The sequence below is a fragment of the Anopheles stephensi genome, chromosome 3, assembly GCF_013141755.1.
Source record: "Anopheles stephensi strain Indian chromosome 3, UCI_ANSTEP_V1.0, whole genome shotgun sequence".
Taxonomy (NCBI): domain Eukaryota; kingdom Metazoa; phylum Arthropoda; class Insecta; order Diptera; family Culicidae; genus Anopheles; species Anopheles stephensi.
This window is the reverse complement of record NC_050203.1, coordinates 19,642,242-19,669,731: the sequence shown is the minus strand read 5'-3', so window position 1 is coordinate 19,669,731 and position 27,490 is coordinate 19,642,242. Positions and strand designations below refer to the sequence as shown.

The 27,490-nt window shown below is 40.6% G+C and overlaps 3 protein-coding genes across 3 annotated transcripts; all 3 read right to left on the bottom strand.

The window, feature by feature from the left end:
* Window positions 1–6,320: 6,320 nt before the first annotated feature.
* Window positions 6,321–7,389, bottom strand: LOC118512734. Its single transcript, XM_036057597.1, has 2 exons — window positions 7,142–7,389; window positions 6,321–7,065 (listed from the first exon to the last, which is right to left on the bottom strand). The coding sequence occupies exons 1-2, from the start codon at window positions 7,361–7,363 to the stop codon at window positions 6,901–6,903; spliced, it is 387 nt and encodes a 128-aa protein (XP_035913490.1). The 5' UTR covers window positions 7,364–7,389; the 3' UTR covers window positions 6,321–6,900.
* A 987-nt stretch (window positions 7,390–8,376) lies between these two features.
* On the bottom strand, window positions 8,377–8,888 carry LOC118508797. Its single transcript, XM_036048515.1, has 2 exons — window positions 8,685–8,888; window positions 8,377–8,615 (listed from the first exon to the last, which is right to left on the bottom strand). Exons 1-2 carry the CDS (start codon window positions 8,886–8,888, stop codon window positions 8,451–8,453), a joined length of 369 nt encoding a protein of 122 aa, XP_035904408.1. The 3' UTR covers window positions 8,377–8,450.
* A 171-nt stretch (window positions 8,889–9,059) lies between these two features.
* LOC118508796 lies at window positions 9,060–9,538 on the bottom strand. The gene is made up of 2 exons (XM_036048514.1): window positions 9,309–9,538; window positions 9,060–9,236 (listed from the first exon to the last, which is right to left on the bottom strand). Exons 1-2 carry the CDS (start codon window positions 9,531–9,533, stop codon window positions 9,060–9,062), a joined length of 402 nt encoding a protein of 133 aa, XP_035904407.1. The 5' UTR covers window positions 9,534–9,538.
* Window positions 9,539–27,490: the final 17,952 nt, after the last annotated feature.

The window sequence follows — 27,490 nt, the reverse complement described above, 5'->3', positions numbered from 1 at the left end:
GAGATAAAAAAAAGAAGTAAATGTGGTACCTTGAGCCCTGAGTACTGTTTTTTCGCCTCCGGTTTTCCTTTTTATTCAACCCGTTTTATGTGATTTATGCAAATGACGCTTCCATCAATGTCGATAGCGTGGCGGATTGGGAGGATAAAAGGATGATGATGCTGCAGTAAGCGTGAGACAGTCCAACTGCATCGTTCGAGTTGATGATCGAGTGATCACGATTGCTTTCCGTTTTAAGTGTCAAATAAGGCACAATTTCTATATTTAACTTTTATATTGTTTAAAATGGGCAGTAGCACACAGATTAGAAGAATAATTGTTGAACCTTAACTATCCTGATGGACTTAACGTTGACCTAAACCAAAACTTTGAGCTTAACTATTTTAACTTATTTAACTAACTCACAGGTTGAGCACTAATTTGTAAATTTATTTCAATAACCAGTAAAATATTTCAATTCTTCTTCCTTGGCACTACAATCTCGAACGGTCTCGGCCTGCCAATTCTGGTTTTCAGTGACTTGATTTTACCCGTAGTAAAGTAGTCAGCCCTACGTACTGAGAGGCAGCCTGGATGGGATAACCAGAATGTTTTAATTTCAGCATCCTCAGGTTGTAGGCTTGATTTCTAAGGCAGCATGCCAGTTTTAAGGAATTAATCTGAACACCTCTTAGTCTCGTCAATTTTGAAGGCCTTGTTGTTCATTTTTAGGCAGAGGTCTTGAATATCTCGCTTAATCTAAAGAGGAATATGGGATATTTCAGGCATTAAGTCCTCTTTCAAGTATAAGATATTCTGAAAATAGTTCAAAAGTGGCCAGTGAAAGCTTAATTAATCGTGAAGGTAATATTCGTTGGGCCATTCCCATCTTCATACAGTAGGATTGGGGTTCAATTCCACTTCACTATTCAACTACGAGGTATCATTAATTATAATAAGCCAGAAATGGCAAACAAGAGATCGCTTGGCTAAGAAGGGAAAGATCAATATTCCGTAGGTATCTGTACTGCGGTCTTGAATTCGTCGTAAGGTCCAAAGTGAAAAATAAGACCATTGTTGAGCAATTTTCTTCAAAAATGTATACTTTGTCCAAAATAGGAATATGACTCTCAAATGCTAAAAAAATGCTGTTTTCTAGAGCTATATAAAAAAATTAGCTTGAGTTTTTGTGCTACTATGCTACCAATGTCCAAAGTCCACATTATAACTACAAGAGCTGCTCGCTCCATTGACCCTTTGCACTAAGTTTAACGTCACATTAAAAACCCATCGTTTCAGCGAAATGGCTGTGTTTAAGCGCATTTGAATAAAAATGATCTATAAATAAGTTTTGGCCCCAACCGTATCATCAGCAGTTGTTGATTCACACGTTCTTCGATGTACCAGCTGTGGTATCGGGCGCAGCCTTTCCAGGCCAACCCAAGACACCGGTAGCCGATGGGCAAAGCAACAACAACCACCAGCCAACTTCCCATTGCGCTCGCTAAGAACCATTTCCACCAGACCCATTAAGGGCTAAAAGGACAAGAAATTGAACGATAAATTGAATTCGGAACGGTTTTACTTGCTTACGGCCTTGGAAGCGAACGGGCAACCGGGCTAAAAAAACCTCCCGATCGTACGTGTGTGTACGGCAAAGCTAATAATTACAATTACATTAATGCCCGGGCTGTCGAAAGAAGTGCACGGGTATAATTTTTATCAAATTATCCAGATGAGCACACGCATGCCTTCGAGTGGGGTTTCGTGTATCGAGGAGCTTCCCTGAGCTTCGGAAGGGATTCGTGCTGCATCAGTATTGCTTAGGAGAAGGAGAAGCACCGAAGTTCAGCGTAAAGCTCGTAGGGATCTTTCACTGAGCATAATCTTTCATCGCCGTGCTGCTAAACGTTAGTTGCGCAATGTTGTAGCTTTTTTTTGGAAAGAATTGCTTGCGGGAGTGTTCTGATGTGGGTTTCGCGTTAGTTCACGTGGATGATATATTGTTTTCGGTACACACACACACATACACCCAAAAACATCCACCGAGCTTGCGGCTATACACAGGTGAAGTTTGTTCTCCTTTTAGTTTTCTTCGGTTGCTGGAAGTTTATCATTTGGAGCATGGAGCACTGGACACTAATCGAAGCAAAATCTTGTCCCGCGGGCACGTTGGAATGAGGGTTCTAAATTCGTCGCATGGTGATAGTTCTTGTTCGATGGTACTTCTAATGGCAAGCAGATGAGTTCGTGCAAGCCGCTGCATGCTATATTTTATTCGCAAATTGGCTCTTAATGTCGGGCAACTGCTTATTTCGGTACAATATATGTAGGGGCCGTTTAGGCGAATCTCTTATTTAGGAGGAGGATGATTTATGATTGAGCTTTTGTTTCAATAGGGTTGCCTTCATTTGATTGCTACGATGAACTAAATACTTTCACAATCATATATTTGTTGAACTTAAAGCAATTGGAAAATTACTGGCAACTTAAACTTGCCTGCTATAGCTAATGGAGGCTTAACCAGTTAGACCAAGCAGTTGTTAGCTTTAATGATATCATGTGTTTATAGATTATTTGGTTTAAAACTATCCAAAATTTTATAGAATTCACATCAAATGTTTCCTCTTACTTCTTAAAAAACTATTAAAAGTGATAGAATTGTTAATAAGACGCGTGACACAATTGCTTTTCTAATGATTGCTGATGTTTTTTTTCTTTTTCAACATGAATACTAAAGTAGCAATACTTAATAACTATAAACAAAAATCGATAAGGAAAGTCTCAAGGCTAACCTATTCGTAAATTACATGAAAAGAGCTCAATAGTAGATCGGATTTGAATAAAAATATGTATATGACTTACAATGAATAAACTTGGGAAGAAAAAAGGGGAGAATCATTTATCCTATTATTAAAATAATCAATCTATATCGTTAAACATACCTTCTTCTCGCTACATGACCATATTTTCATGTAGCTATTATCAATTAGCTTCATGATTAAAATCTCTTCCATAAAGTCCCTGTCCCTACCATTACACCAACCAACTTTCAAAAGCTGTTCCATTATTACAAACACACCCAAAACAAAACACGAATCAAAAAGCCTTCAATTGCAATGGGAGGAAAATTGATAATTGCAAAATAAATAACATTATCCCACAAGCAACAAGCGCTGTTGCAACATGCACCGTACCGTGGTGCATCTAGCCTGGCGTACGACACTCCGCAAGGTACCGAAACAAAAATCATCACCCATCAATAACTGCACCCGAAATTGGGGAAGGGTTTTGCGCTTGCAAAATTTGCATTACAAAGCAAACAAGCACTAGCCGGGTACAACCGAATGCACCCTGACCACACAAAAACATTCGCACACACTTGGCGGAGAAAAAAACGCTTGCAGAACATCATTAATTATGACGGGGCTGGTGGTAATTTTTGCACCGTCCCATCAAAAGCCAGCAGGTTGTCGGCCGTTACACCGAGGGGTGAATATTCTTTTCGGCGGCTTCCGCTTCCGGGATTCCGAAACCGGATGCCGTACCGTGTTGTTTGGTTGGAGGTGCTGGGATTTCTGTGATGCGTGGTGTGTGGAAACGTGTTATTAACGTTCTGACTGTACTTGTGACAATCGAGTAATTGGTGGTTTTGGGACTTTCATGTTGCTCAAAAGAAGCGAAGAATGTAAAGGAACAATTTTGGAAAGAAATTCTACTTTTAAGAATATTAAAACAGAAAATCGACACAACTCTAAGCAGCACAGGAGACAAGACTGAGTTATAAAAAAGAAATATCTTGTCTGGTGTGCTCTCTTCTATTAAAATACCGAAAGCATGTACCATTACCTCCCAACTTGGTACTAGAACATGAAAGAAAACAGATCCAAATTAATGCTAGCAAAACGCCACAACCATAAACTAGACATTAAACGGCTAATTTTAACTTCAATTCTAGCGAATCCTTAAAGCAAAGGGATGGTTAAGACACGAAGAGAAAAAAAAAACTCACCACCACCCCGAGGGTGATGAAGCGGAAACGGAAATGAAGCATTGAAGCTCCAAACACGGCGTACTCGAAGACGGTGGCTGTGTTTCTAATCCTAATTACATTCCAATTACAACAGCAGCGCTGATCTGTGGCAAATTTTCAGCCACCATTAATTAGAGGTTTGATGATTTCTTATGTTATCAAAATGTGTGTGTGTAACGGTGTCTTGCTTAGCATCAGCCTTAAGAAATAATAAAATAGCATTTTGACTGTATTTTCTTTAGAAAGATCCCCTTGAAAATCTGTTGAGTAAAATATCTCCAAGCTAAATGAGCGATAGCGCCCTCTATGTTTGAGTAGGGAAAGCACCGTTTTTTTCACCACTTTCTACCGTCGTGGTTAGCTTCGTCCTTTTCGTCCCTTTTCAGCATTTCAACTACAGCCAAACGAGGGTAGTGAAAAAAGAAAACCAAACAAAACAAAAAAACAGGGATGGGACAAACACAATGAAAAAAAAACCCCTCGAATCCCTCGTTTAGAATGTCACCGGCAAGGGCGACACAGCGCACACACGACCGAAAGAGAAAAAGCAAAGCAAAAAAAAAGACCACGGTCTAACGGGGCAGGTAACAACGACCAGCAAGACGGCAGGAAGAATATAATCGTCCTTGCGGTACCTATAGGACGGTTAGCGTCCTAGCCCCACCCCTAGGGTAGCAGTGGAAAAACCACCCCTTAGCAAGGTGGTGCGCTGTGGTGAAGATGCTAGGGGATGGCAGTATTTTTGCTCTCTCCTTAATTTTATTTCTTGCTCAATGTTCTCGTCTTTGGTCGGCGTGCGTGCGTGTGTGTTTCCTTTTGAATGTGTATCGACTTGGAACACGCACGCTGCTGGCGATTTTCTTTCATTTGGCGTTCCCTGGTTCGGTGTTCTCACTGTTTTGGAGTGGGGCTCTGGGGTCAATTTTTCTTTTCTTCTTTTTCTGGTGACTCGAGTTCTCTTGTTGTGTGCCTGTGATCCACGTGCTGGATCGATGCGGAATCGGACAGGCGCTTATCTGTCGTCGAATTTATAAATAAATAAGCCCGACGTTTGAGTGCCCAAACTAAAAATGCTACTTTTTCGGGGCGTGGGTAATAAATAAAGCATCGCATTTATTTCACAGCGCTTTGCGTGTGTGTGTTAGAATGCCTTGGTAAGGTATGCTGAAAAGTTATCATTACGCGGCACGACAGCAGGCGTCTTTTGCTGTTGGATTCCCCCGCGAAGATGTACATCGGTGTAGAACGTTCGAAGCAATCGATTGCTACGGGCATCGAGAGGAAATTACAAACATAAATCGAAGAGGCAACTGAAGATTTCATGATGCAATAAGTAGCAATTTGGTGAAGTTTTTTTTTTCTTCGAAATTGCTGTTCTTGAAAATGTTGGCTAATGTTTACGTGAGTGTGGCTTAATTATTTAATTCATGTGTGTAGCACATCATAAATGTTAAATGAAATGACTTGCAAGGGAATGATTAGAAAAGCATTGAAGTTTGTAATTAAATTGAAACAGCAATCAAATTTCTTCCTTCTTTTTCATATCAGTTATCTTTTCCTTTTGTTTGTTTGATAGCTCATGTACTTTTATTAAATTTTCATTGTTTTAAACACTGAATTAAATTTTTATTATATTGATTGCTGTTGTGTAAAACTTTTGATTTAATTTGTTATTTAGTTTACTGTTCGATGCGAAATTAACTAAAAAGAAGGGATTTTTCGTGCATTAAAGCCATGCCATTTTTTATTCAATAACGAGTCCTTATTGCTGGGAGGTTTTCTGATGGAATCAAACAATCTCAGAGTAAAATATTGTATATTTTTAAGTTTTAAACTACTTTAATGTTTACAAGAAGTTTTTTATATGTTCATCTTAATGCTTATCACGATTTAAATTATATCATCATACAAAAAGATATATTTCTAATAATATAGTATTTCGATATTATTTCTGGTGTTTGTTTTATTTCATCGTTTTTTGAATAATTTTACATAAAACTTAGTTTTGTTTTGAATAAGAAAAAATTGAACGTGTCGCCAAAGCTTAGTTTTACAAATTCTAAATTTGATTTATTTTTTTAGCTCATAGTTCATAAAACATTCGATTGCTTTTGAGAGGAAAAATGTATAACTTCAATAACAAAAACACCACTAATTCATTAATTTAATATTTTTTTATCATATTAAAAAATGTGATCGGGCTGGCCGCATTGCTATAAAATTTATATTGATGACTGTCAATCATCATTCCCAATTTATTCCTAAAATAAAGAACTTTTTCGAAACAACAAGCGCCTCATATTTTATTGCTCTGATGTAATGAATAATGACGTTTTATAATTTTAATTTTCCATTAAAGGATCCCCCAGTGTCAAACCAAATCTCTGCTCTAATCGTGCCTTATGCCTAATTGCATCTATTATTCGCACACGACAACCTGTTGATGCACCACTTTTCCCAGCCACCAACAAGCATCAACGGCATTTATATTGATTCACTGTGTCCTCATTTCGCAAACAGAACCCCTTTTTTATCGATCGACCTAACTAGGGCACCGTACGGACGAGTGTCAATTTGTCAAATCCGGTACGGTACGTCACGTATGCGATTATTTCGCATCACTGCATCACGAGAGGGGCGCTTTGCGCTTTTTGTTGCAAAAAAGGACGGGTCGGCAAACGAGAGCAAACAAACAAACCACCAAACCATTGCTAATCCTGTCAAAATGCACCATTGTTGCACCCTTGGCGTGTGTGATGCAAGTGGCAGCTCTATTGATCGATTTCGGATCAGATGACATTCGGATGGGAAAGGACGCCACGTCGCTTGACTCTCGGATATGGACACAAACAAACACGGTACGTTGATATGGAGAGAGCTCTTATGTCTTATGGAGGAGCACAGTAAACGTCACAGTTGGCGTACAGTTTGCCGGATGCCGAAGTGAGCACGATGCTGGTCAGGGTCGTTGCACCCACACCACCTCCGACGAGTTGCGCGTCGAACGGATGCAGTAACAAGTTGTTGTAGCAAATGACGTAGGTGATGGCGGTCTGGAACACAAACACAAACGAATCAGCAATTATAGCACCTCCCAAACCAGGCTCACTGGCGCGATTGCTCCCTTACCGCTGGAACAAATGAGAAGGTGCGCGTTGTGATCGGTGTGAGCGTTTTGACGGCGACCGTGTTGGAGAAGCAAATGGTGCCGGAGAACGCACCGTACGTGATCACGTTCGGGTAGTTGAGGGCTTCCGGTGGTTGGGCTAGTACAAGCGATAGGCTGACCGAAATCACCAGCAATCCGATCAACAGCCAACGGACAGTGCCCGCTGACGACCCGGGACACATGGCGGCAAACTGTAATGAGCAGGACACTCGCGATCGTACTGACGTGTGGTGAAACTGTGGGAATCAGTTTTATATCGCTGAGGGATCGATCGGTGAAACTGTGGCAGAAGTAGGTTGATTTGGTTTGGAGAACTCTCACTAGTCTCTTTTCGGATCTCGTCTTGAGAAAGGGAGTCGTAAAGAACAAGGCTTTGAGGATAGCTTCCAGATCAGTATTACAACTTGAAGTAGTTCTATTTTGTTATTATTTTATTTAAAACAGTGGACAAAAACAACTAGAACCACAACATCACCAGCAATAAACTTTCTCTCGTCTCTCAATCCGCACACCATCGTCCTCACGCTCGGAATTGGGTCAGTGCAAGCAATTATACGCACGTGGCTGACGTTCCTTGCACTTGAACTCAGATTTGGTTTTTTGGAAGAGAACCATCGTTACTTGTGTTTCCCCGCTTTCGTTGCTAATTATAGAACACCAGCCCAAAATTCAACCGAACGACTGAACCGGTTATTGCGACCTGCAACGCTCGGAGAATGTCCCGGCAGCCTGATAAGGTTGTAATGATTTGAACAGGAAACCGGACTGAATCCATTTCAACCTCAAACTTTCTCAACCTTATACTCCGCAGTAAAATTTGACCGTAGCACTTAATGGTCCACCGTGCTGCGGGCTGATGGCAATGGAAGTTGCCGTGCCGCTAGTACCGATGCCTCCACCAGTTATCTGAGCGTTGACGGTTGAGTGGGAAAATGATGACACTTCGATGTATCGCACTTTTAACGCTGGGTCCTGACGATGAGATATTAGTTGCGGTTGAAATTGGTACTGTAACTTAATTTTAATATAATTATTTGCAGTACAGTTGGCGTGTAGGAAACTACACGAAAGTCGGGAACTAAGCTCTGTCTGTTAGATGACACGGATGCAGCATAGCAAACGGTTAGGCCGGTGTTGTACGATCCGAAGGTGGACTGGCTGGCAAACGTACGAGCGGCTGGTTCGATTTGTTGAACCTTGTTTCCGAGGAGTAGTATCAGCAACTGCACCCCTATTCTGAGCTCCATTTTTCGGTGGGATTAACTTCTTTTAAGCACAGTATGCGTTGATTTCCGCGTTCAGTCGTCCACCGTAGTCGGATGCAAGTGCAACACTGATCGGTCGCGCAGAATCCATGTTGATGCCACCTTGCACTATGCGGGCCGAAAGTGTGCCGGACGTTTTGGAGGCTACTGTAATGTATCTCACGGGCATCTGGAAATGAAGACAATTAAAAATGGTTATCACTTTTAATGTTCTATGTTACTTCCAGAACTGTCTTACTTGTGGAGTAAAGGTGACGACCCTCGTGATCGGTACTAAACTGAATACGTTCGCTTTAAGCGTGGTGGAATAGCATTGCTTTAAGCTAGCTTGCTTCGTACCAAAGGTCACAAGAGATCCGAATTTCGCCTCCGAAGCGCAAAACACCACCAGAACTTGACTGAGAGTGAGTGAAAGAAGCAAGGCGACTCTCGATTGTTGCATGGCTGCAAGGCAAATGGATGCAACGTTTGTGCTCCGATTGGCTTTTATATCGGAGATTGTTTAGAGATTCCTAATGAAATAAAATTCTCAATTATATTATTATTTTAGTTTATTTGTACAAATCCTTATTTCATACTGCTTCCAAACTTTTAATTTTTGCCAAAAAATATCTTATGCTCCACAGTAGATCCGAACGGCCACATTCAAATGGCCACCGTGCACGGACGAAACGACAATGTTGGTCGGCGTTGGATTGGCCGTACCGACACCACCGTTCACGATCTGCGCGTAGAACTTGTGCAGACTGGGCGACGTTATCTGGATGTATCGTACAAGCATTTGTCCGGTCTGCAAGAATCGAAATGGAGGTAAACATTCACTGTACCAGTTGTGGTTGTAAAACTCCTCATGCCATCTTACCGTTGGGGTGAAGCTAAACGTGCGCGTTAGTGGCGTTAGACGAAACGCTTGCGAGTTGATCGAGTTCGAGTAGCAAATCGTCAGCGTGCTCAGGAACGAACCGAACGTAAATTCTGAGGCAGGAAATACGGTCCCCGTTTGAGCACGCACAGAGCCAACCAGGAGCGTAGTGGTCACCAATATCCCAACAAGGATCGCGGCCAGCGCTCGCACCGAACCGGTCATGTTGTGTGGCTAATGCAGTCGTCGAATGGCACTAAGCCGGAGCGAGACTCTTCCGGTGCATTTTATAATGCTGCAGTGACCGATTTCGTTGACCTCAAAAAATGGCAACCCCCTGTGCGAAGATACGGCGACCGATAATGATGATGTTAAGGTGAAGAAATTGTTATTTTGCTCCCGTTTTTGTGTTGTTTGTGGAATGCATTTTTGGCTGACCGGTTTGTTTCGGGAGATGGCTTTCGTTCGTAGAGACTTGGTGTCCGGTGGGCAGTAAAATTATGTGAATTGATGATTGCTGATATCACGGGTTGAGTTGCACGGGTGGAAGGTATGCAATTATTAGCTGATACAATCATTATCGCACGGTTTCGCCCGCGGTTCGTCGCTTGTGATGTGATGACAGTTTTTTGTCCGACTGCCGAGAACTGTCTGTCTGGTGTAAAGACTGCTTTGTGTCTTTGGAGGGAAAGTTAGTGTGGAACGAAAATAAAGCAATTTGGTGGTACCGTTTTGAGAAATGAATACAGATTAAGGTGAGCCATTAAAGCTTAATAACTGCTTATTATTTACTACTTGATGACGAAGAGTTCTTTAATAGGTAAATAAGTGCTGAATTAATTGAAGTCTCTGTGTTTAATTAATGGAATTTTTTGGAGCTTTTTCGGAACGAGCAAACCTGGATAGAGTTTCTAGTTGATGGTAAACAAAAATTTTGGAATAGCTTTTTCTGACTGGCGAGGACCTCAAGAAATCCTTTGCTTGGATTGATTGATGTTGAAGAGAATTAACAGATGAGCTTCATTGCACTAGATGGAATGCCGAAGACCAATTCTTCAGAATGTTTTTCAGACTTGGTGTAGAATTTTTCGTTGAAAGGAGCGCAGTTTTAATTATTTTCTAGTACAAAAATCCTCCTTAAAATCTGACTTTAAATCTGATAGTATCAGAAACCCTGCCAAGCAAGATAACTTTCCTGAACAAAGAATAAACCCCCTCAAAAGATATCAGAAGACGCTCTTTGTAATGACTCTCAGTATTAATCTTCCGTTCGGAAGAACACATTATTGCGACCAAAATTGAGGATTGTGCACAGATTAGTTTCCATCGCCATCGTGCAGACCGGCGCTTGTGAAAACTTTGTTCGGATTTGTTTTTCCTGTTGCCTGGTTTGATTTATCCATTTTTTCATTTTTTTTGTGTGTTTCACTACCAACAAGATGCCCTTGACTAAATCTTCTCCAAGATTTCGAAAGATCGGCTTTGCACACGAATGAATCTTTTTTATTAATCCTCGGTTCACCGAGGTTCAACGATTCACTGTTGGTTTTTTTGCCATGTCTTAAGGGTAATTTTTTTTCTTTGGGTCCGGTGAAGAAGCGTCTTCAGCACTCAAAACACACGCTAATTGTGTCTTAGATTGGAAATGATAAAAAAGAATGGATGAGTTTGATGGAAAACCGAAAATTCCCTCGGCTGCTCCCCGGATTTATTGTTATAGAAACGCAAACGGCCGTCTTTTGACGTTATATTATACTTTTCCTTTTATTTTCCTTCTCAGTTAGGCATTTGGTGTGTGTTTGGCACTCAAAGCGAACCCACCCACAAATGACTGGCCACAAAACGACCCATTCCGCTGGGTCACTTGTGCCACTTGTGCCGCTCGAAACTCGTGCTGGAACGCATACGAAAGAATTCCAATTTAGCGAGGCAGGCAGCATTTGGAAATTTAATTTAAATACGAATCTGCGTCGCGTTTTTTTAATATCCGTGTGTCCACCGACGCAAATTCCCTGTGGATCGTGGCGGTGATGGTGGTTGCTAGCCGGTTGGAAATTGGCCATTGGCTCATTGAGCACGCACTTACAGAGCGGAACCATTGGTTTGGGGCGAAGAATGTAGCGTCCTGTGTACGGGTGTAATCGGTCGTAGAGCACGTTTAAAGTGCTGCTCTGCAGGGATTAAGTAATTAATGAATTATAAGCGATTGTGAATGTGGTATATTTGATGAAAAAATGGTGAAATTATTGGCCCGATCATCGGTAAAATGAGAGAGAAGCAACGATTTGCAGATGATTTAAGTTCTAGCGCCTAAATGTATGCAAAGCCTTCTAGTGGGTAGAAATATTTATACTATAGTAAGGATTGAAATATTATAGTTAGAGAAGATTAAAAGCAAGATTGAATTGATAAAATACTGCTCGATTTGTTGAAATATCACTTGACAAAAATTAAATGAAATAAAAAAAAGGAACGGACTTTAAAATAAAACTATAACAAAGGACTATGATAACCTACCAAAGAAGCTGTATATTCTGTTACAAGAACATTTCCTAAAGCTGTGAAATCTTTTGGTATATTTGTAAGATACTTTAAATTATATTATTTGTTCTATAACTATTTAATTATAAAACTTTTTATCTTTTTTACAGTTTAAATCATTTGTAGTTATTGCTTTGACATATTCTATCGGAGACTCTGTCCCTGCTTCCATTATTTTTTTCGGATGCTTAACTAATTCATCAAATTGGTATTATAAAAAATCCCAAATTTGGATTGTCATTATTCTGTTTTTTATAAGTACAAAAAATATCTAACACAAAAAGACATCCTTTCGAGAGCCTGAAAACCTGGACGCCAGCGAGACGAGAAAAAAAACACACACACACTCTCGTTTCATCCACTCAACGAGGTAAGCTTCAACGGTTTCGGAGGTAATTTTCATATCATCAAAAAAAGTTACACAACAGCAAAAAAAACTGTCCGATTCCGTTTCCCGCCTAGGTAAACCTACCCCAAAACGGGAACCACCGTTCGTTGGTCCAGATGTCGCTCCTTTGCCAGCGTGCCCGGCCATCGAACCTGAAAGGTGTACAGCAAGCCGGGCTCGAGGATTGCTTTTTTTTCCTCTCGTCCTGTTATCCATATCGTTTGTCGTCTAAATTGATATCCTTCCCCATGAACGGGCTGCCGTACACTATCACGAACAATTTAAATAAACAACGTGCCCAGCCGGTATGTGGGAAACGTGAAAGGGTGCGTCCTCATTGTTTTCTCACATCTGACGTAAGATAATGTAGAGAGCCAGCAACCAAGCACTGGCAAAAAAAAAAATCTTCTACCATGACCGGAAAAATGAACGACAACAGATCTAGCCGGAATATATAAAAAAAATCTGTAACACAATCGAACAGGACCAACCAACGAAAAAAAAATGTACATGAGCATAGTCCAAACATCCCTTTTCCTTCCTTGAGGCACGTTAGATTTTAAAGGACATCCGCTTGGCTGTGTGGCAGACACACTCACGAGTAGGAACGTACCCAGGCTTGCATTAAGGAAGGTTTAATGGAAGTTTTTTTTTTTTTATTTGGTTGTTTCGCTTCTACCAGGCTCTAGCCCGTTGGAAGTTAGGAGCACGCACACGCGTTTTAATCCACAAATAAATTACTACTCATCCAGTGGCAATCATTCCGTGGACGCCACGTTCCCGGATATGCAGATGACGGTTGATTGCGTTAGTTGCGTGTGCTGGGAGAGAGAGATTTTTTTTTTCTGATGTCTGAGTCAATCCTGTTGTCCCTATTTTAACCGTTTGAAGCTTGGAAGGCTGAGGCGAGGGTTTTAGAATGTAACTGATCTGGGTAACTGATGCACAGGGAGCAGCATTATTTTAATAAGTTCGTACATCTCTGTAAGATCAGTTTTAGAATTTTAAGATCACATGGAAATGATCGATGTTTTCTCCTGCAGTTTATTATTAAACCTAGCACGTCTTTAAGGGCTCCTTTCCCTTGATTGCTGCCCTATTCATGGGACAAATTACATTTTAATTAACATAAACTGCCACCACCTTGGAAGCCGACGAACAAAAGGCGACTTCATAAAATCCTCGTCGTCCGCGAACCCCTTTCGGCATTGCTTCTTCCTCGGGAACCGATCTATAAATCTTGGTTCGAACCATTTTCTGCAAGGTGAACACGTGAAAGTGAAAGTGCACCCTGCTGCTGCATCCCTCTGCATTCATATTTAAATGCATCTCCTCGCTGTAGTTCCGGGCAGTGGCGTTCGTGCGGAAAGGTTTTTGTACATTGGATGAGAAGAAATGAGAAGATGAGAAAAAAAACGGAGTAAGAAAGGGTCTTCAGGATGGGAACATGACGCAGCAAAGCGAACACCAGGACCACTTGGTGCTGAGACACGAAAGAAGGATCGGCCGATGCCGATTAATTGAATATGTTAATTCGGGTCACGTGAAGGAAGCGCCCGTGGTCTAAATCTGTTTGGACTTCCGTTTTCGATGCATGAGAAACTGTGGATGGCGAAAGAAGAAGCAAAACAAAAAAGCTGCCCGGGAACTGTACCAACTGTTGGGTTATTTCCGCGGCCAAAATGGAAGAACTTTTACTTTCTTTCCCGTGCTGTGGGCTTGACGGACGTGTACGCGTATAAATAAATCACTCACTACGGTGCTGCAGCTGATGGCTGATGATGGCAGGGCCTAGAAGCCTGCAAGACTCCCCGTTTTTCAGGATGGTAATTTATGTGGCAGTTGCTTGACGAACCCCGGATTCCACCTAGTCCACGGGTTTTCCAACATTACTGATTACCTCCTGACGCTAGTAATGAGCGTCTTGCTACCGACAGAATGATTCCAGTCCGATTGTGCGTATAATTCCTGTGAGGAGAATATTACAGCTCGAAGGTTCAATTTGCTCGGATTGCTAAGCAACAGCTGCCCGGTCGGCTCTGGGCATCAGCGAAATTGCGTAACGCCTTTCCGTTGTGAAGAACTCGCTTCCTCGGGGGTGTGTGTGTGTGTGCGTGCGACCATAATCGGCTGTGGCTACTTTTAATTGCAAAAATGCTTCTTTCGGTTTGCGGTCAAGAAATCTGGTTCTGGTTCGTTTTTTTTTGTTGTTTGCTGCTGTTGTTTCCTGAAAAACAGATGTTGCTAGCGTCCTAGGGCGCTTATTTTGTTTCCTTGTGCACGGAGCGATCCAAGACGGCAGGAGACAACACAAGGGAAGATTGTATTAAACAAGGATTAATCTACAAAATGGAGCAAGTTTTTAATCGAATGCAGCAACTGTGGGTAAATGATGAATTTAAATTGAGCAAATTAATTTCGTAATCAGGAGCTTGTAGGGGTTTACGGTGTTGGATGACTGAATGCTTAATTGGTTTTTAAAACCATGGAAAAGCGTATGAATTATTAGTACGTTGAGGGCAGTAAGGTTATCTGAATGTCGTATATTTGATTGCACTATTTTTGTGGCAGATTTTGACTCACAATCCTCAATTGATTCTATCCAAATAGTTTGACACCCATGATAATCAACAACTGAAGACAGATCTTCACTTATGGAAGTGTATCTGAGGATCTCACTCAATTTTGAAGGATATTTTAGATACCTAAAATTAAGGACTCCTAAACTTGGAACTCTGATTATCCAACTACATAGTATCATTAAGTCTGATAAGCCAGAAATGGCAGGAATGGCCTTACAAGTCGTAGAGCCAAAAATGAATAATTTTGGAATTCCTAGTCATCTTTTACATAAATAATTTCTTGAAACCCGGTAGAAGGAGTTCAAATAGTACAATTATAATATTTGGATACTGAAAATAAGGATCAAGCGAATTAATTCAAGGGAAACCAACAACTGGACAAAGCATCCTTATCTTGTACTTGGAGAACACACCATGAATAATTCAAAAATTACAAAGAACATTTGGGATAATACGCGCAATGATCTATCTTCAATCCATTTATTCGTGACTTAATGTACAATTCCAATTCTAATAAGAGCTAAACGTTCCTAATCTTTTGATAAGTATCATACCATGTCTTGTCTCCAATAATCTGACAAAACCGTGAGAAAGTGTATTGAGCGATCCTTAAATAGAACCTGGCCCTTTGGCTGAATCGTAGCAGAGCTAGGTCATTTATAGCTTAAAGATGACCAATTCTCTACACGATGATCTATCAAATGAAGTATCTTAATCCAACTACGAGTATATCTTGCTTCAAGAACTTATATAAAGCCTCTTATCTTATTTTCAACCGATAATCCCTTTAAAACTTTAAGAAGAGCGAGGAAAATTCGAAAGAGAGCTAGTAAAAGTGTATTCGTATTAAATTAAATAATGAAATTATGAATTAAATTATTACAAAATTTAGCTAAAATATTTCAAAACTCCAACGCACCTGTTGTCGAATGTGAACTTCATTACTCAACCTGTCAAACCGTACAAAAACCGGACCCATCTCCCATAGCTTACCCCGTGCAATGCATTTATTCACCAGCCTTAACAATCTGTTTTCCCTCGCGATTTTCTCGCCATCCTTTCTCCTTTAAAATAGAAAGCCTTCATAATGATGGGATTTGTGGTGCAAATTACGGTTGCATTCCATTATGCTCCAGATTCACAACGCTGCTCTTTGTGCGAAACAGAGGTTGTGTAAACAGAAACGACCCTTTTTCGCTATTTTGCACCGGCTGTGATCAACCAACCCTCCTGGCCCGTATTGTTGAGGTTGAGGACTTTAAAGGCTGCTATTGTACAACTGGAGCAAATGAGGAGGTTCCTCCGCTTTTGCACGAACCCTTTTTTTGCGTACTTTTGGCATTGTTGTGCTGTTCCTTTATTTGCGCACGCATATGTCACCCGTGTCCTTTTTATGTTGTTGTACTTCCCGGCGTTGAAAGGGGTAAGGCTAGGTTTGTTCTTGAGCTCTGTGCGTACACTGATAACCTCCTGATTGCTGATGAAAGGATCTTGATTTTTTGCTGTTCTGATCGCTCGGGAAAACGGGGAATGATGAGGAATGAGATAAGAGCGTGAGAATATGGAACGTGGTGCAGCTTTCCTTGTCATTTGTCACACAACCTTTCCAGCGTGCCAGGACGGACGTGATCTGAAGTAAATTAAGGGCAGAGATCAATTCGTGTCCCGCATACAAGCCTGATCGTTGCAGGGATATTCACCATAAAGGGATAGAATTTGAATACGACGGAAAGTTGATCCTTCTTTTTGTGTTGCTGTCCTGGAGTGTAAAAATTTCCTCTACCAAAGAAAAGGACCGTATAAAGGTAATCGATCTCAGGTCTTGAAGGTAATAAAAAGAGATACGGTCCAATTTCGGCTGGCTAATCGGTATCGGAGAACCTTATTTTCTGTGTGAGATAAGGTAACGCTTGCAAGAGACGACATCGGGATTAGTAAAAGGCACATCAGACGCATCGAAATGGGCATTTATTTCGATAAGAAATGGGGACAGATCTAACGAAAACCGGGCTTTGACTGAGCGCTAACAAGGACCTAGGATAATCGCACGAAATGGCGCAAAATCGGTCGGCCATTTTTTGTCGTCTAAACTCTCTGCATGCAAATCGTACTGCTCAATTCCACTTTTTTATGTCGTGAGGGGGACACAGAACTTCGATCGATCCCTCTCAGTTGTTTTTTTTTTTTCAACATCTCACACACCAACCATCGATAGAAATACTGCTCGAAATCAACATAAAACGAATAACACAGCCCCAGACATGAGCGAGGGTGACTGAATTCACCCTCATAGGGAGGGTGACCACCACCAGAACAAAAAGAAGAAAAAAAACCGTGCCCAGAATATCACCCTCGTAAAGGTTGTTTACTTTCGCGGATTAGCATACGGTTACCGGCGAAGGGCTATGGTCGTGGTTGTATGGGTGTGAGGCCTTCCTGAAACTCGCCAAGAGATAGTGGCCATTTTTTTTCATGTTAAATTCTTTACTGTCATTTTGAGCTAACGGGAGGGTTCGGTTCGGCTTCCGGTGAGGGTGGTTGAAACAGTAATGGCCGCACACGATATTTTTTTCTGTCGCTTAAGCTGTCCCCTTGGTACACCACGGTGAGATAAGCGAGTGGTGATGAGTAGGAAAAGCGGAAGATGCTGTTCGCTTGCTGATGCATCGATCGATCGAATTTGTGCAAATATTTGTTCAGTGAAAGTACAAAACACACAAAGCGAAAGGTGTGTTGTTAAAGTGAGTTGATCAGCGAGCACGCAGTGATTTTGATGCTTTGAGTTGTTCAAAGAGGAAAGTTTAGCGAGCGGATTAGTTGCTTTTCTTTGCATTTGAGGGAATGTTTGCGTTAATAAGTTATCGAGTTCTATACTGAAAGAAGAACGGTAAGGTATTTGCTGTTTCTGCTTTTTCTTTTATCAGACATTTTGAAAGATTAGAATGAAGTCTACAATAGCATGAGTTTTGGAAAACCAGATTAGATACATTTAAAAACCTACATAACTTACCAGTCGCATTCTTGTTTTGCTTCTGAGAGTCCTCTTGTGCGTTCGTCTGACAACCAAATATTACGACCTTTCTGGCAAAGTTGTCTTTATAGATTTGGTCGCTCAGTGTCAGTCGCATGGCATGAGCAATACTTATAAGACAATCAAACATAAAGAAAAAGAATAGTGCAAATGGAAGAAATAGAAACAAAATATAGAGGAAAATAGATTAAAAACAACAAATAAAAGAGGAAGAAGGAGAGCAACAGTTCTCGCAAAAGATGCTCATTTATTTAAAAAAGCGCTTGATTTCGCTGACAAAAATGTAGTAGAATGAAAAGATATAAATTTAAGACTCGACTTTAAGAAAAGGGAACCTTTATTCTCTTTTGATCTAATTCTAATTCATCGAGCTAATTTATCAATCCAAATTTATCATTAGGCAACCAATAATTATTATGCCGAATTCAGCCAGCGATTTAGATGTAATTCGACCTATTTGGGGTGGTCCGGTGGCCGAGGCGAAAACGGCGCCGGTCTTATCTCGGCAGGATCGTGGTTCAAATCCCATCCAGACCGCCTCGTCGTATGTAGGGCTGACTACTTTGCTGGTAAAATGAAGTCACAGAAAACTAGAAATGGTAGGCCAAGACCTCTACAGGCTGTAGTGCCAAGAAAGAATAAAAAGTCTAAGTCGAAAACACAGGACTGACAATCAACTCATGAAAGTTAGAAAAGGATACATCTCGAAGTAGAAAAGTCATAGAAAGAGTTGAACTTTATATTTAAAATTTGAACGTATTGAGTCAAGGAGAAATTTTGACTCATGTCTCAAGATGTGATTTATGACAGAGTTTCTTTGTGAGTGGTCTTTATTTTAACCGAAATCCTTTAGATACTCCTAATACTTCATTCCTAATAATTCATCCAATTGCGCCAGGTTGGAATGGCATGCGGATTGCCTTCATATTAGGCGCGAGCAGCACGTGTGGCTATAACATATTGTGACTGATTTTCTCCATTCCAATTACTGATTCTTTCCTCGTCTTATACTTCCGATATTTCTTTTCGTTTCAGCAATGTATGTTTAAATTGAAAATAATCAAAAAAGCCTTTTAAAGCTCCAGCACAAGTTTCAATTATTCCCTAGTCAAACAAATATTGATCTTTTGAATGTTGAACTGCCTGAATCTTAATCTTCCTTAAACGGACAAGTGAACAGTTCCTTTTAAATTGTAAAATTTGTACGCAATATCGATACGTATTAAATTAAACTCCACTCATTTATCGTTCGAACGTCACCATGCAAATCGATTCTATCGATACGAATGCCTACGTTCGTACATATTGGTTTGATCAACCGTGCCCAGCATATTTTACTACCATTCCACACTTTCTTCCTTCACGTGTTGTTGCTTCGGCATAGCCGTACGCAATCGGTTGGCCGAACGTGTCAGCTGATAAAAAAAGTAATAAGAGCCTTTATTTATGTCATTCACGATTTTGGAAGTTTGAGCCCCAAACAAACAAGAATCTCATTTTTAGGAAATAAATAAAATACCACCACCTGTCCACATCTTTCTTCGCCATCCCACCCAAAACCAGTCACCGATCTGATCACCGGTATCGAAAATCAAGGACAAGGAAGCTCAGTCGGGCCAGGCGAAGCAAAATAACAGCCATCGCACACGCGGCTGACGTTTCACTCCACGCGGCTGGAAAGCAAACGTGAACGATTGAAAATGGTTTTCGCAGAAAGTGAGTGCCTTTTCTGTGGGGAGGGAAAGCGAATGGAAAAGGACGGTGATGTGCACCGAAAACTTTCCACCTCGCGCAGCAAAATCGCGCCCCGGCAGTAGGAGAATAATAAATTTCCCTTAAATTAGATAAATGACATTTTTCTCCCCGGCGTGTCCGCTTCCTCCCGGCGCGGCATGTTGTTTTGCGTACTTGCGCACACAAACACGCACACGCATAAAGATGGAAAAGAAATGGTGGACGACGTTTTTCGGTTGCCTCTGTCAATGCCTACCAACCGCTTTTTTGCCATTTTCTTCGCTCGGAAAATGGTATGGAAAGACTGGGTGGGAGGGTGATGAAAGGGAGCAGGAACCGAGGGGGGAGAAGAAATCGTCATTAACCTGACGCATTCCAGTTGGTTCGGCGTGCCATACTGTCCCACGCGCCAGCCGAGTACCAACCGTGAGCCAGCGTATATTTTCGATCGTGCCTGATGGATATTAAAAATAATACTAACAATACGCATTATAATATTTTATGTTTATCCACCTCCCACATTTCTTCCCACCCACACCCGCCCCCCCCCCCCCACCCTCGTTTGGTCCTTGCAGTCTCGTCAACAATTTTACCGATGGTATCACATTTCAGTGGGAAACGGTGAGATTGGAAAATGATGGAAATTTTTGGGCCCGTCCTGAAGGAAAAACCATCCTTAACTGTGGCGCTGTGTGTCGATGCAAACAATGATTAATTGTTGTGGCACGTGATCAATTACCGGTTGTGGTGTGGTTTTGTGCTGTGGTGATGTGAAGAAAAGCTGAGCTGCACGAAGCAAAAAAAAAAAAACAGAGCTGGAGCCCAAACACCATGTTTCAATAAATTTGATCGCCTATCGCTCATTGCAGGATCGTGGGAAGTGTCCGAAAAGATGCCACTGTTCTCGCTGGGTTTCAGGGGCTCACGTTGCTTGTGCTTTTCTTGGGGAATGGAAATTGGTTTTTAAGAACAGCGGTTTAAATTAAATTGAAAAAAAAAAACACTGAGAGTTGCATAATAGAAAAACGGATTGATATATGGTTAGATTAAGTTATACTTTAACTTTACATGAACCAATTCTAAACAGAAAAAAGTCGAGGAACGATCTAGTCCTTAATGTATGAAATAATGCGGTACAATGAAAACCTCAATAGCAGTTTGGACAGAATCAGTCGAAGAAATTAAATTGAAAACATGTTCGTACTATGAATTTTATCCCAGAGCAAGACAGATCAGACAGGATCACTTAAATCCGCTTCAAATTTTTTCAATTATATAAAACATTTTAAACTCCCGGAGAATATCCTTAACATCTTGTAGGCGACGAATTCCCGTCACTAAATACTGTTTAACGACGCTTAATATGAAACAGAAGCTTACGAGGATGACCGTTCGGCTTTAACTCTCGGGGACTCATTGTAGAGATCCAGGAGTGATAAAATCCTTCTGGAAAGGTGGAAAGTATTCTAAATGATATGGGCATTGGTATACAAAACTCGTTGTCCATGCCTGGTTTGAAGTCGCACGTATGACAATTTGGTAGAAAATATACTTTTGATAATCCATTTAATAGATTTTAAACTGAACTTTACATCAACCAATTGAATTTATTTTGGGAAATCTCTATCGTAAGACCCTATCACTACCAGTCTATGGCCAAGACAAAGTTTGAAGTGATCATCAAAGGTTAAGAAATATTTATTTTTCAGTCAATCATGGGTAAGGTCTCACCTCTCCGAATATGCTCACTGCTAAATGCTGTTTGCTGAATCCTGGGAAGGTAAAGCAAAGTATGCTTATTGTATCTAGAAATCAAGCCAATTATGATTACCCTTCGAGATATGGCCATTTGAGCTTAACAACCAAACAATCAAAAATTATTTCATTCTCCAAAAATCTTGATAGTATGTACTATGCGATTTGGTTAAAGAAGTGGAAGTTGACTAATAGGCAGTTGGCAGAAATAACCTTATAAAGGCTCAATATTTTGAATTTCATTTTCATAAGCAGACTATTTATCAAATTTTGTGAATAAATGCAAAGAAAATGAGCACTCGGAAATTTTTGAGGCATACATTAATAAAGTCTTAACTATATGGAATGGAATTGATCTCTTTCCTAGCGCAATTGAAAACCCTTGGATCAAGATTGCGTAGAATCGATAAACGCAAACTATTACTAAAGCTCTGATAGGTTTTGATATTCAATGCAAACTGCATTGAATATAATTGAGGGACTGCAAGTAAAAACATAATGTAGAGTTAATTTAAGACTGTATTTTTTTGATCTATTTAAAGATAGAAATTAAGCAATACGGCCAGGCCGTTCTTTATGAATAAAAAAAAAAGATATAAATTGATTTAAACATGGCCAGAATTCACCAGAAGATAAAACCATAGCTTTCTATAACGATTATTGTAATATTAGGCCAAAAGGATACTAGAAGTCACCAACGTTTTCAAAAGATTTCTCATTATCATTTCTCACTTCTGAACATTTAACTGAAAAGCTGTGAAAAGGGACTGATTTTTTAAAAAACATCCCCAACCTTCAACACTACACCTGATGAACTTACTTGGTTGAAAAATGCTATCTTTACACGTGATAGGAAAAATTAATCATCATTAAGCTGGTCGCTGGTTTACGTTAAGAAAAATGATCGTAAAATTGAATTTCATGCAAAACCTACCTTAACGATCCAGAACGGCCGGTTTCATCACTCCACTCGGAACGAATGCTCAGCATGGGCAGGATGTGATCTGTCGAAATAATTATCCTGTCAGAAACAGACTAGCCAACGACCAAAACAAATAGGCGAGCGAGCCAGAGAGTGGAACACAGGAATCACTCATCCATAGCCACTGGTTTTCGTGAACGGGGGGGTTTTCGTGAACAGTTCTAATGGGAACACCCCTCAAAACTTCTCCCAACCATTCCAGACTCACAGTTTGCGCATCTTCCGCGATGCACACAAAAAAAAAACTCCCCAGCACATTTTCAAAACCAGATGCCTACCTTGTCTGCACCGGATCTTACCACCGAAGCAGGGGACAAAAGCAGTCCCGAGAATCCGCCGAAAAAAAAAAGATGCACGCGACCATAAATGTGCGGTGTGAAGATGCTTACACTTTTCCACACTTTGGCGACTCATTTGCCTAAATACATCATCCATCTTGTCCGGGCGGGCTAGAGCTGCCGTGTACTGGGGTAGGGCCGGCCGGTATTCTTCAAACTAGCGAATGACCTGTCTCGGTGATGCCTAGCCCGATGGAATGTCGGATGGTTCGGAACCATCGGGAACCCCTTATGGCAAGGTTTCTTTACGCCAAAAAAAGAAAAACCGAGAACCGGGAAAATTAAATTAAGAGACGCTATTTTTCTTTCGCCCGTAAACGGTGCATTTGTTTTTCATGCCTTCCGCAAGAGAGATTCTGGGGGTTCGGACACCATTAAAATAAACCTGTCCACGGGGCGTATGGTTTGTTTTGTTTGCAGTAAAATACTGGCTCGAGATTGGAGTTTGTTTTTTTCGTTGACCACCATCAAAACAGATCTGTTCCATCTGACGGTTCCTTCAACCTGCAAGCTCCCAGTTGTTGCTCGTGAGCTTTCGCGTCCGGGGTTTTTCGATGGGAACGGGGGTGAAAGAAACAAACCTTCCAAACCACGTTCCGTCTGTCGCGAACAGGCGAGCGAACGAATCTTCTTCATCAAATGAATGCATCATCATTATCATCAAATAGAACCGGCGGCTCGGCGAATGAGGGCAAGCCGGAAAAAGCTGGGCGGCCGGGTGGCCACGGGATAGCATAATTATTTGTCAAGGAATTAGAAGGACATCATTTACAGCTTTGCAGAGGCTCAGACAGACAGGAGTACTCGGACCGACTACTGGCCACCGGGACCGTGAGATGGGATCGGTCCGTCAACAAATTGGAGTTTCGGAGTTCCCGCCATTGTTCCCGGGGTATGGTTTTGTGTTTCGCTCATTACAGTAAGCAGTAGGTATCGTACACATTTTCGGGAAGGGATATGCGTTAGCCGTCTAGCAATATTTACATTTATTTAAGGATAGGTGAAGAAGTTAATAGAAGAAGAATGCTTATAAAAATGTTGGGGTTACAGCAAAATCAATGGATAAACATATGGACATAGTACCATAATTGTGGACAAACAAATATTATGAAAGAGAAGTTAAAGTAGGATACGAAGATGTTAAATTTCAGTATGTGCAACTTAACGAAAAAGCCAATTGATGACAGTAAGAAGAATAGAAGTAATATGTAACAAACGAATAGTTAAAAAAAGTATAAAAAATTAGGCACAAAGTTTATTAAAAGATAAAACTTAAAGAAAAATAGAATAAAACGATCCAAAACTTTAATATAAAGGAAACACTTTATAGCAAAAGAAGAAAATTGCTAAACAAATAAATAAAAAGGATTAAAATAATAAATAAATAAATAAATAAATCTAGATCGTCAAGCTCGCACTCTAAATAAAGTAAATATAATATAGAATAAAGAAACACAAAGAGAGTAAAAAAAAAAAACAAAATTAAAAAGGATCATTTAAAATGATAATTGAGCAGCAGAAAACTGTAGAGTGAACGTAGAAGCACCTGACAAAAAAGACTTGGTAACAACAAGAGATAACGCTTTACTAAACAAACTGATAAATTCAGGAAACCTTTTCTTAACGTTAAAAAAGTGCTGGATAATGGTAAATGGCACAATATATATGTAAAAATATAAGCACAACTTTACACATTAAGGTCATCTTAATCATGATCTCAAAAGTCATCCACTCTTTTTTGTCACACGCAAAACCAAATTTGTCAACCATCGACGTTCGTGCCATTTTTCTACGGGACGATTTTCGCGCTGAAGCGAGCAAAAATTTATGATAATTAAATTTCATCCCAAACGAACGCGACACTAAGTGAGGTGACGCAAAACTGTCGATTTCTGCACGAATTTGTGTGCGGTGATGTCGATGGCGCAGTCCAAGGCAAGATGGTTCGCCAACCAAGTGGCACATAAACGAGCAAATTCATCAGTTTCCGTGGCAAGATCCACCGTGGCAGGGATCACCAATCGGAAAGAATGTAATCATATTGATTGTTACTTCTTCCTTTTTTTCGGTGTTTATTATTATCAACTTCCTATCCGGCTCGAGTTTGTGTGTCATATCGCGCGTACTTACAGCTTCAGCGGGTGACAACTTTTTGCGTGGTGAATAATTTCGGTAAGCGCATCAGTTTGGCTGTGATGTTGCTGTGTCGAAAGTCACGAAGGCGAAGAAGTAATGATGGCAGTGCGTATTTCGAGTGCCCAGTCGTCGTCGTCGTCAGTGATTGAGGGTCCTTTGCCGGTTGAATTGATTATTGTTTATTCGATGGGTTTGCCGAGTGGGAAAATGGCCGATGTCGGGGGAGGACCATTTTTGATGAGCTTTAATTGGCTCTTGAAGCCTGATTACATCACTCTTTTATTGTATTTTTTTTCCTTTGGATATCAAGGATTAACAAGTAACGTCGTGGCTTTGTAGTATGATTTGAATTCTTCTTTACAGTATCATATTAAAAAATCAGCTTCTAACCTTAAATTCTGAATAATTTTTATCTATTGAGAATGTTTAGACCATGAGTTTATGCCCAAGGCATTCACCATTAAGATTTGCCGCGCACGTTATCCGCCGGAAGCATGGTGCAAGGATCATTAAAATCCACACGGATGGGTTGTTTCTGGAGAGGTTTGTTTGGTGTGTCCTTTAATTGTTGAAGCTGTCGGGCATGGTTCACCTTCTTTACTGTTGGTGCGAGTTAAAAACTTTAAACCTGGAAGTGCTTTTTTAATCTTTAATAAATTTCAAATAATTTTTCTATCACAAATAACAATATTTATGTTCTTTTTTTTTGCCACGAAGCAACACCACACAGCATCGTTCCAAGTAGTTTCGATGAAATATTTCAAGAGCATTTTTCTTCTCTCAGTTTTGCTACTCTCCACTAGATGGCGCTGTACCAGTAGTGAGTAGCATTGAAATGTCCTTACCGGTTCAAGCATAGATAATCGGTAGAAAATTGCTTAGCCAGGACACAGTCATAGAAAATGAAAAGCTTACCGGGAAAGTGAAAGAAGAAGCTAGAAAAAGAGATGAGAGACGGGGTAAAAAGCTTACGCCGGAAGTGCATCGTTGGCAATGGGAGGGGTTTACTGTATTTAAGAGCGATTTCTTCTCTAGATTCAAATTCAAAATAATCTAATCGGGATTTAGTTGCATTTTATTTTTTCGCATATTTTTACTTTAATGCTACCAGTTCGTCAATTGAATTCAACTTTTGTTAAATAAGCTTGTATAGTTCTTTTTTGACATCGAGTTATATCACTTTTGTCTTTATTTTTTCGTGGAAGATGTCTTTCTGGTAAATTAGGTAAGTTATTTGATTTTTCTTCTACTTTCTTTCTTTTCTCTTCATCTTCTGCTAAATTTGTTCTCCTTCTTTTCCTTTTTTCGGTATGTTTTCCATATTGTTTTCTTCTTCCATGACAACCAAATACACGGTCTTTTATCGCCTTTGCTGGATATTTTATCTAATTTTAAGTGAATTATACTTTACCTTAGGGGTTCGGTGGTCAAGGCGATAATGGACGACAGGACCAGGGTTATAATCCAATCGTGATCGCTTCCCCGTAAGTAGGACTGACTACTTTACTACAGGTAAAATTAAGTCACAGAGAGCCAGAAATGGCAGGCCGAGACCTCTCGAGGATGTAGTTCCAAGGAAGAAGAATAAGATACTTTATGAAAAATATCAGGAAAGAAATTATAGACATTTGTTCGATGTGTGAAACATGATTTTTTATTAGAATTTTTACAATTTACATATTGAAACTCAATATTTCATCACTTTGATTTCGACTTAGATTGCCTAACAGGAAGTATTCAGAAATGTAAATTGGTTCTTTCAACTAAAGTCGACGTGTTGTTACATTTTTGCTGTAAGCTTCTTGTCTTGTTTTAAATTTATCAACTAATAGTCCTTGATGTACATATTGAGCTCTCCCTTTGACCGACTTCCTAAACCAGCAAAAGATTTCCCTTTCCTAACCGTTCTTTAAACACCTGTGGGCTTTCGGAAGTATTTGTTAAAAGGGTTGCTCCGGTTCGGTTCGGGTTATCCGCCTCTAAGCATGCCTTTATCTTATCCTTTTCTGTAAAACCTCACGTGCATCCCTTTCTTAAGTGTAAGCGTCTCCGAGCGCCAGGAAACACAGCAAAAGGCAGATGAGCTGCGTAACATCTTCAACCTCAACAGCTCAACAACTGAGCGTGCGCACACCCTTTCTGTTAGATATTCCTGTTCAATGGATGGAATCGAAAGGGTTAGCGCATAAATAATGTGCGTACGGTGAGCATCTTCGTTCTGGGAGAGCAACACTCACAATCGATCGTAGGGCGAAGAAGATGAACATCAAGGAATGAATAGAAAGAAAAACCCCTTTCCCGTGATGCAAGATCAAGGCCAATGTTTGATAGTCGTTTTTGACTGTTTTATCTTTCTTGGGCTATGCCAACCGAGGCCTGTTGCGCGTGTTGTAAACCCTTTCGGCTACGCAGGTACGCTGCGCATTGATGATCATCCTGCAAGAAGTCAGCACAACCCTTTCGTTCGATCGTTCCCTTCAAACCCCGCTTTCCCTGTGTGAGCCCGCGCGATGAGATGCGTTTTTCTGCAACCGGTCTGCAACCCGAAGATTATTGCCCTCCGGTTGGACCCAGGACACAGCGGTCCTGCTGAACCAATCGAACGTAGGCTTTTCGTGAGAAAACTCAATCGGTTCGCAAATTCGAATGTCAATAACCCGATCCCGTACGCCAACGGCTACCCGTGATTTGCATA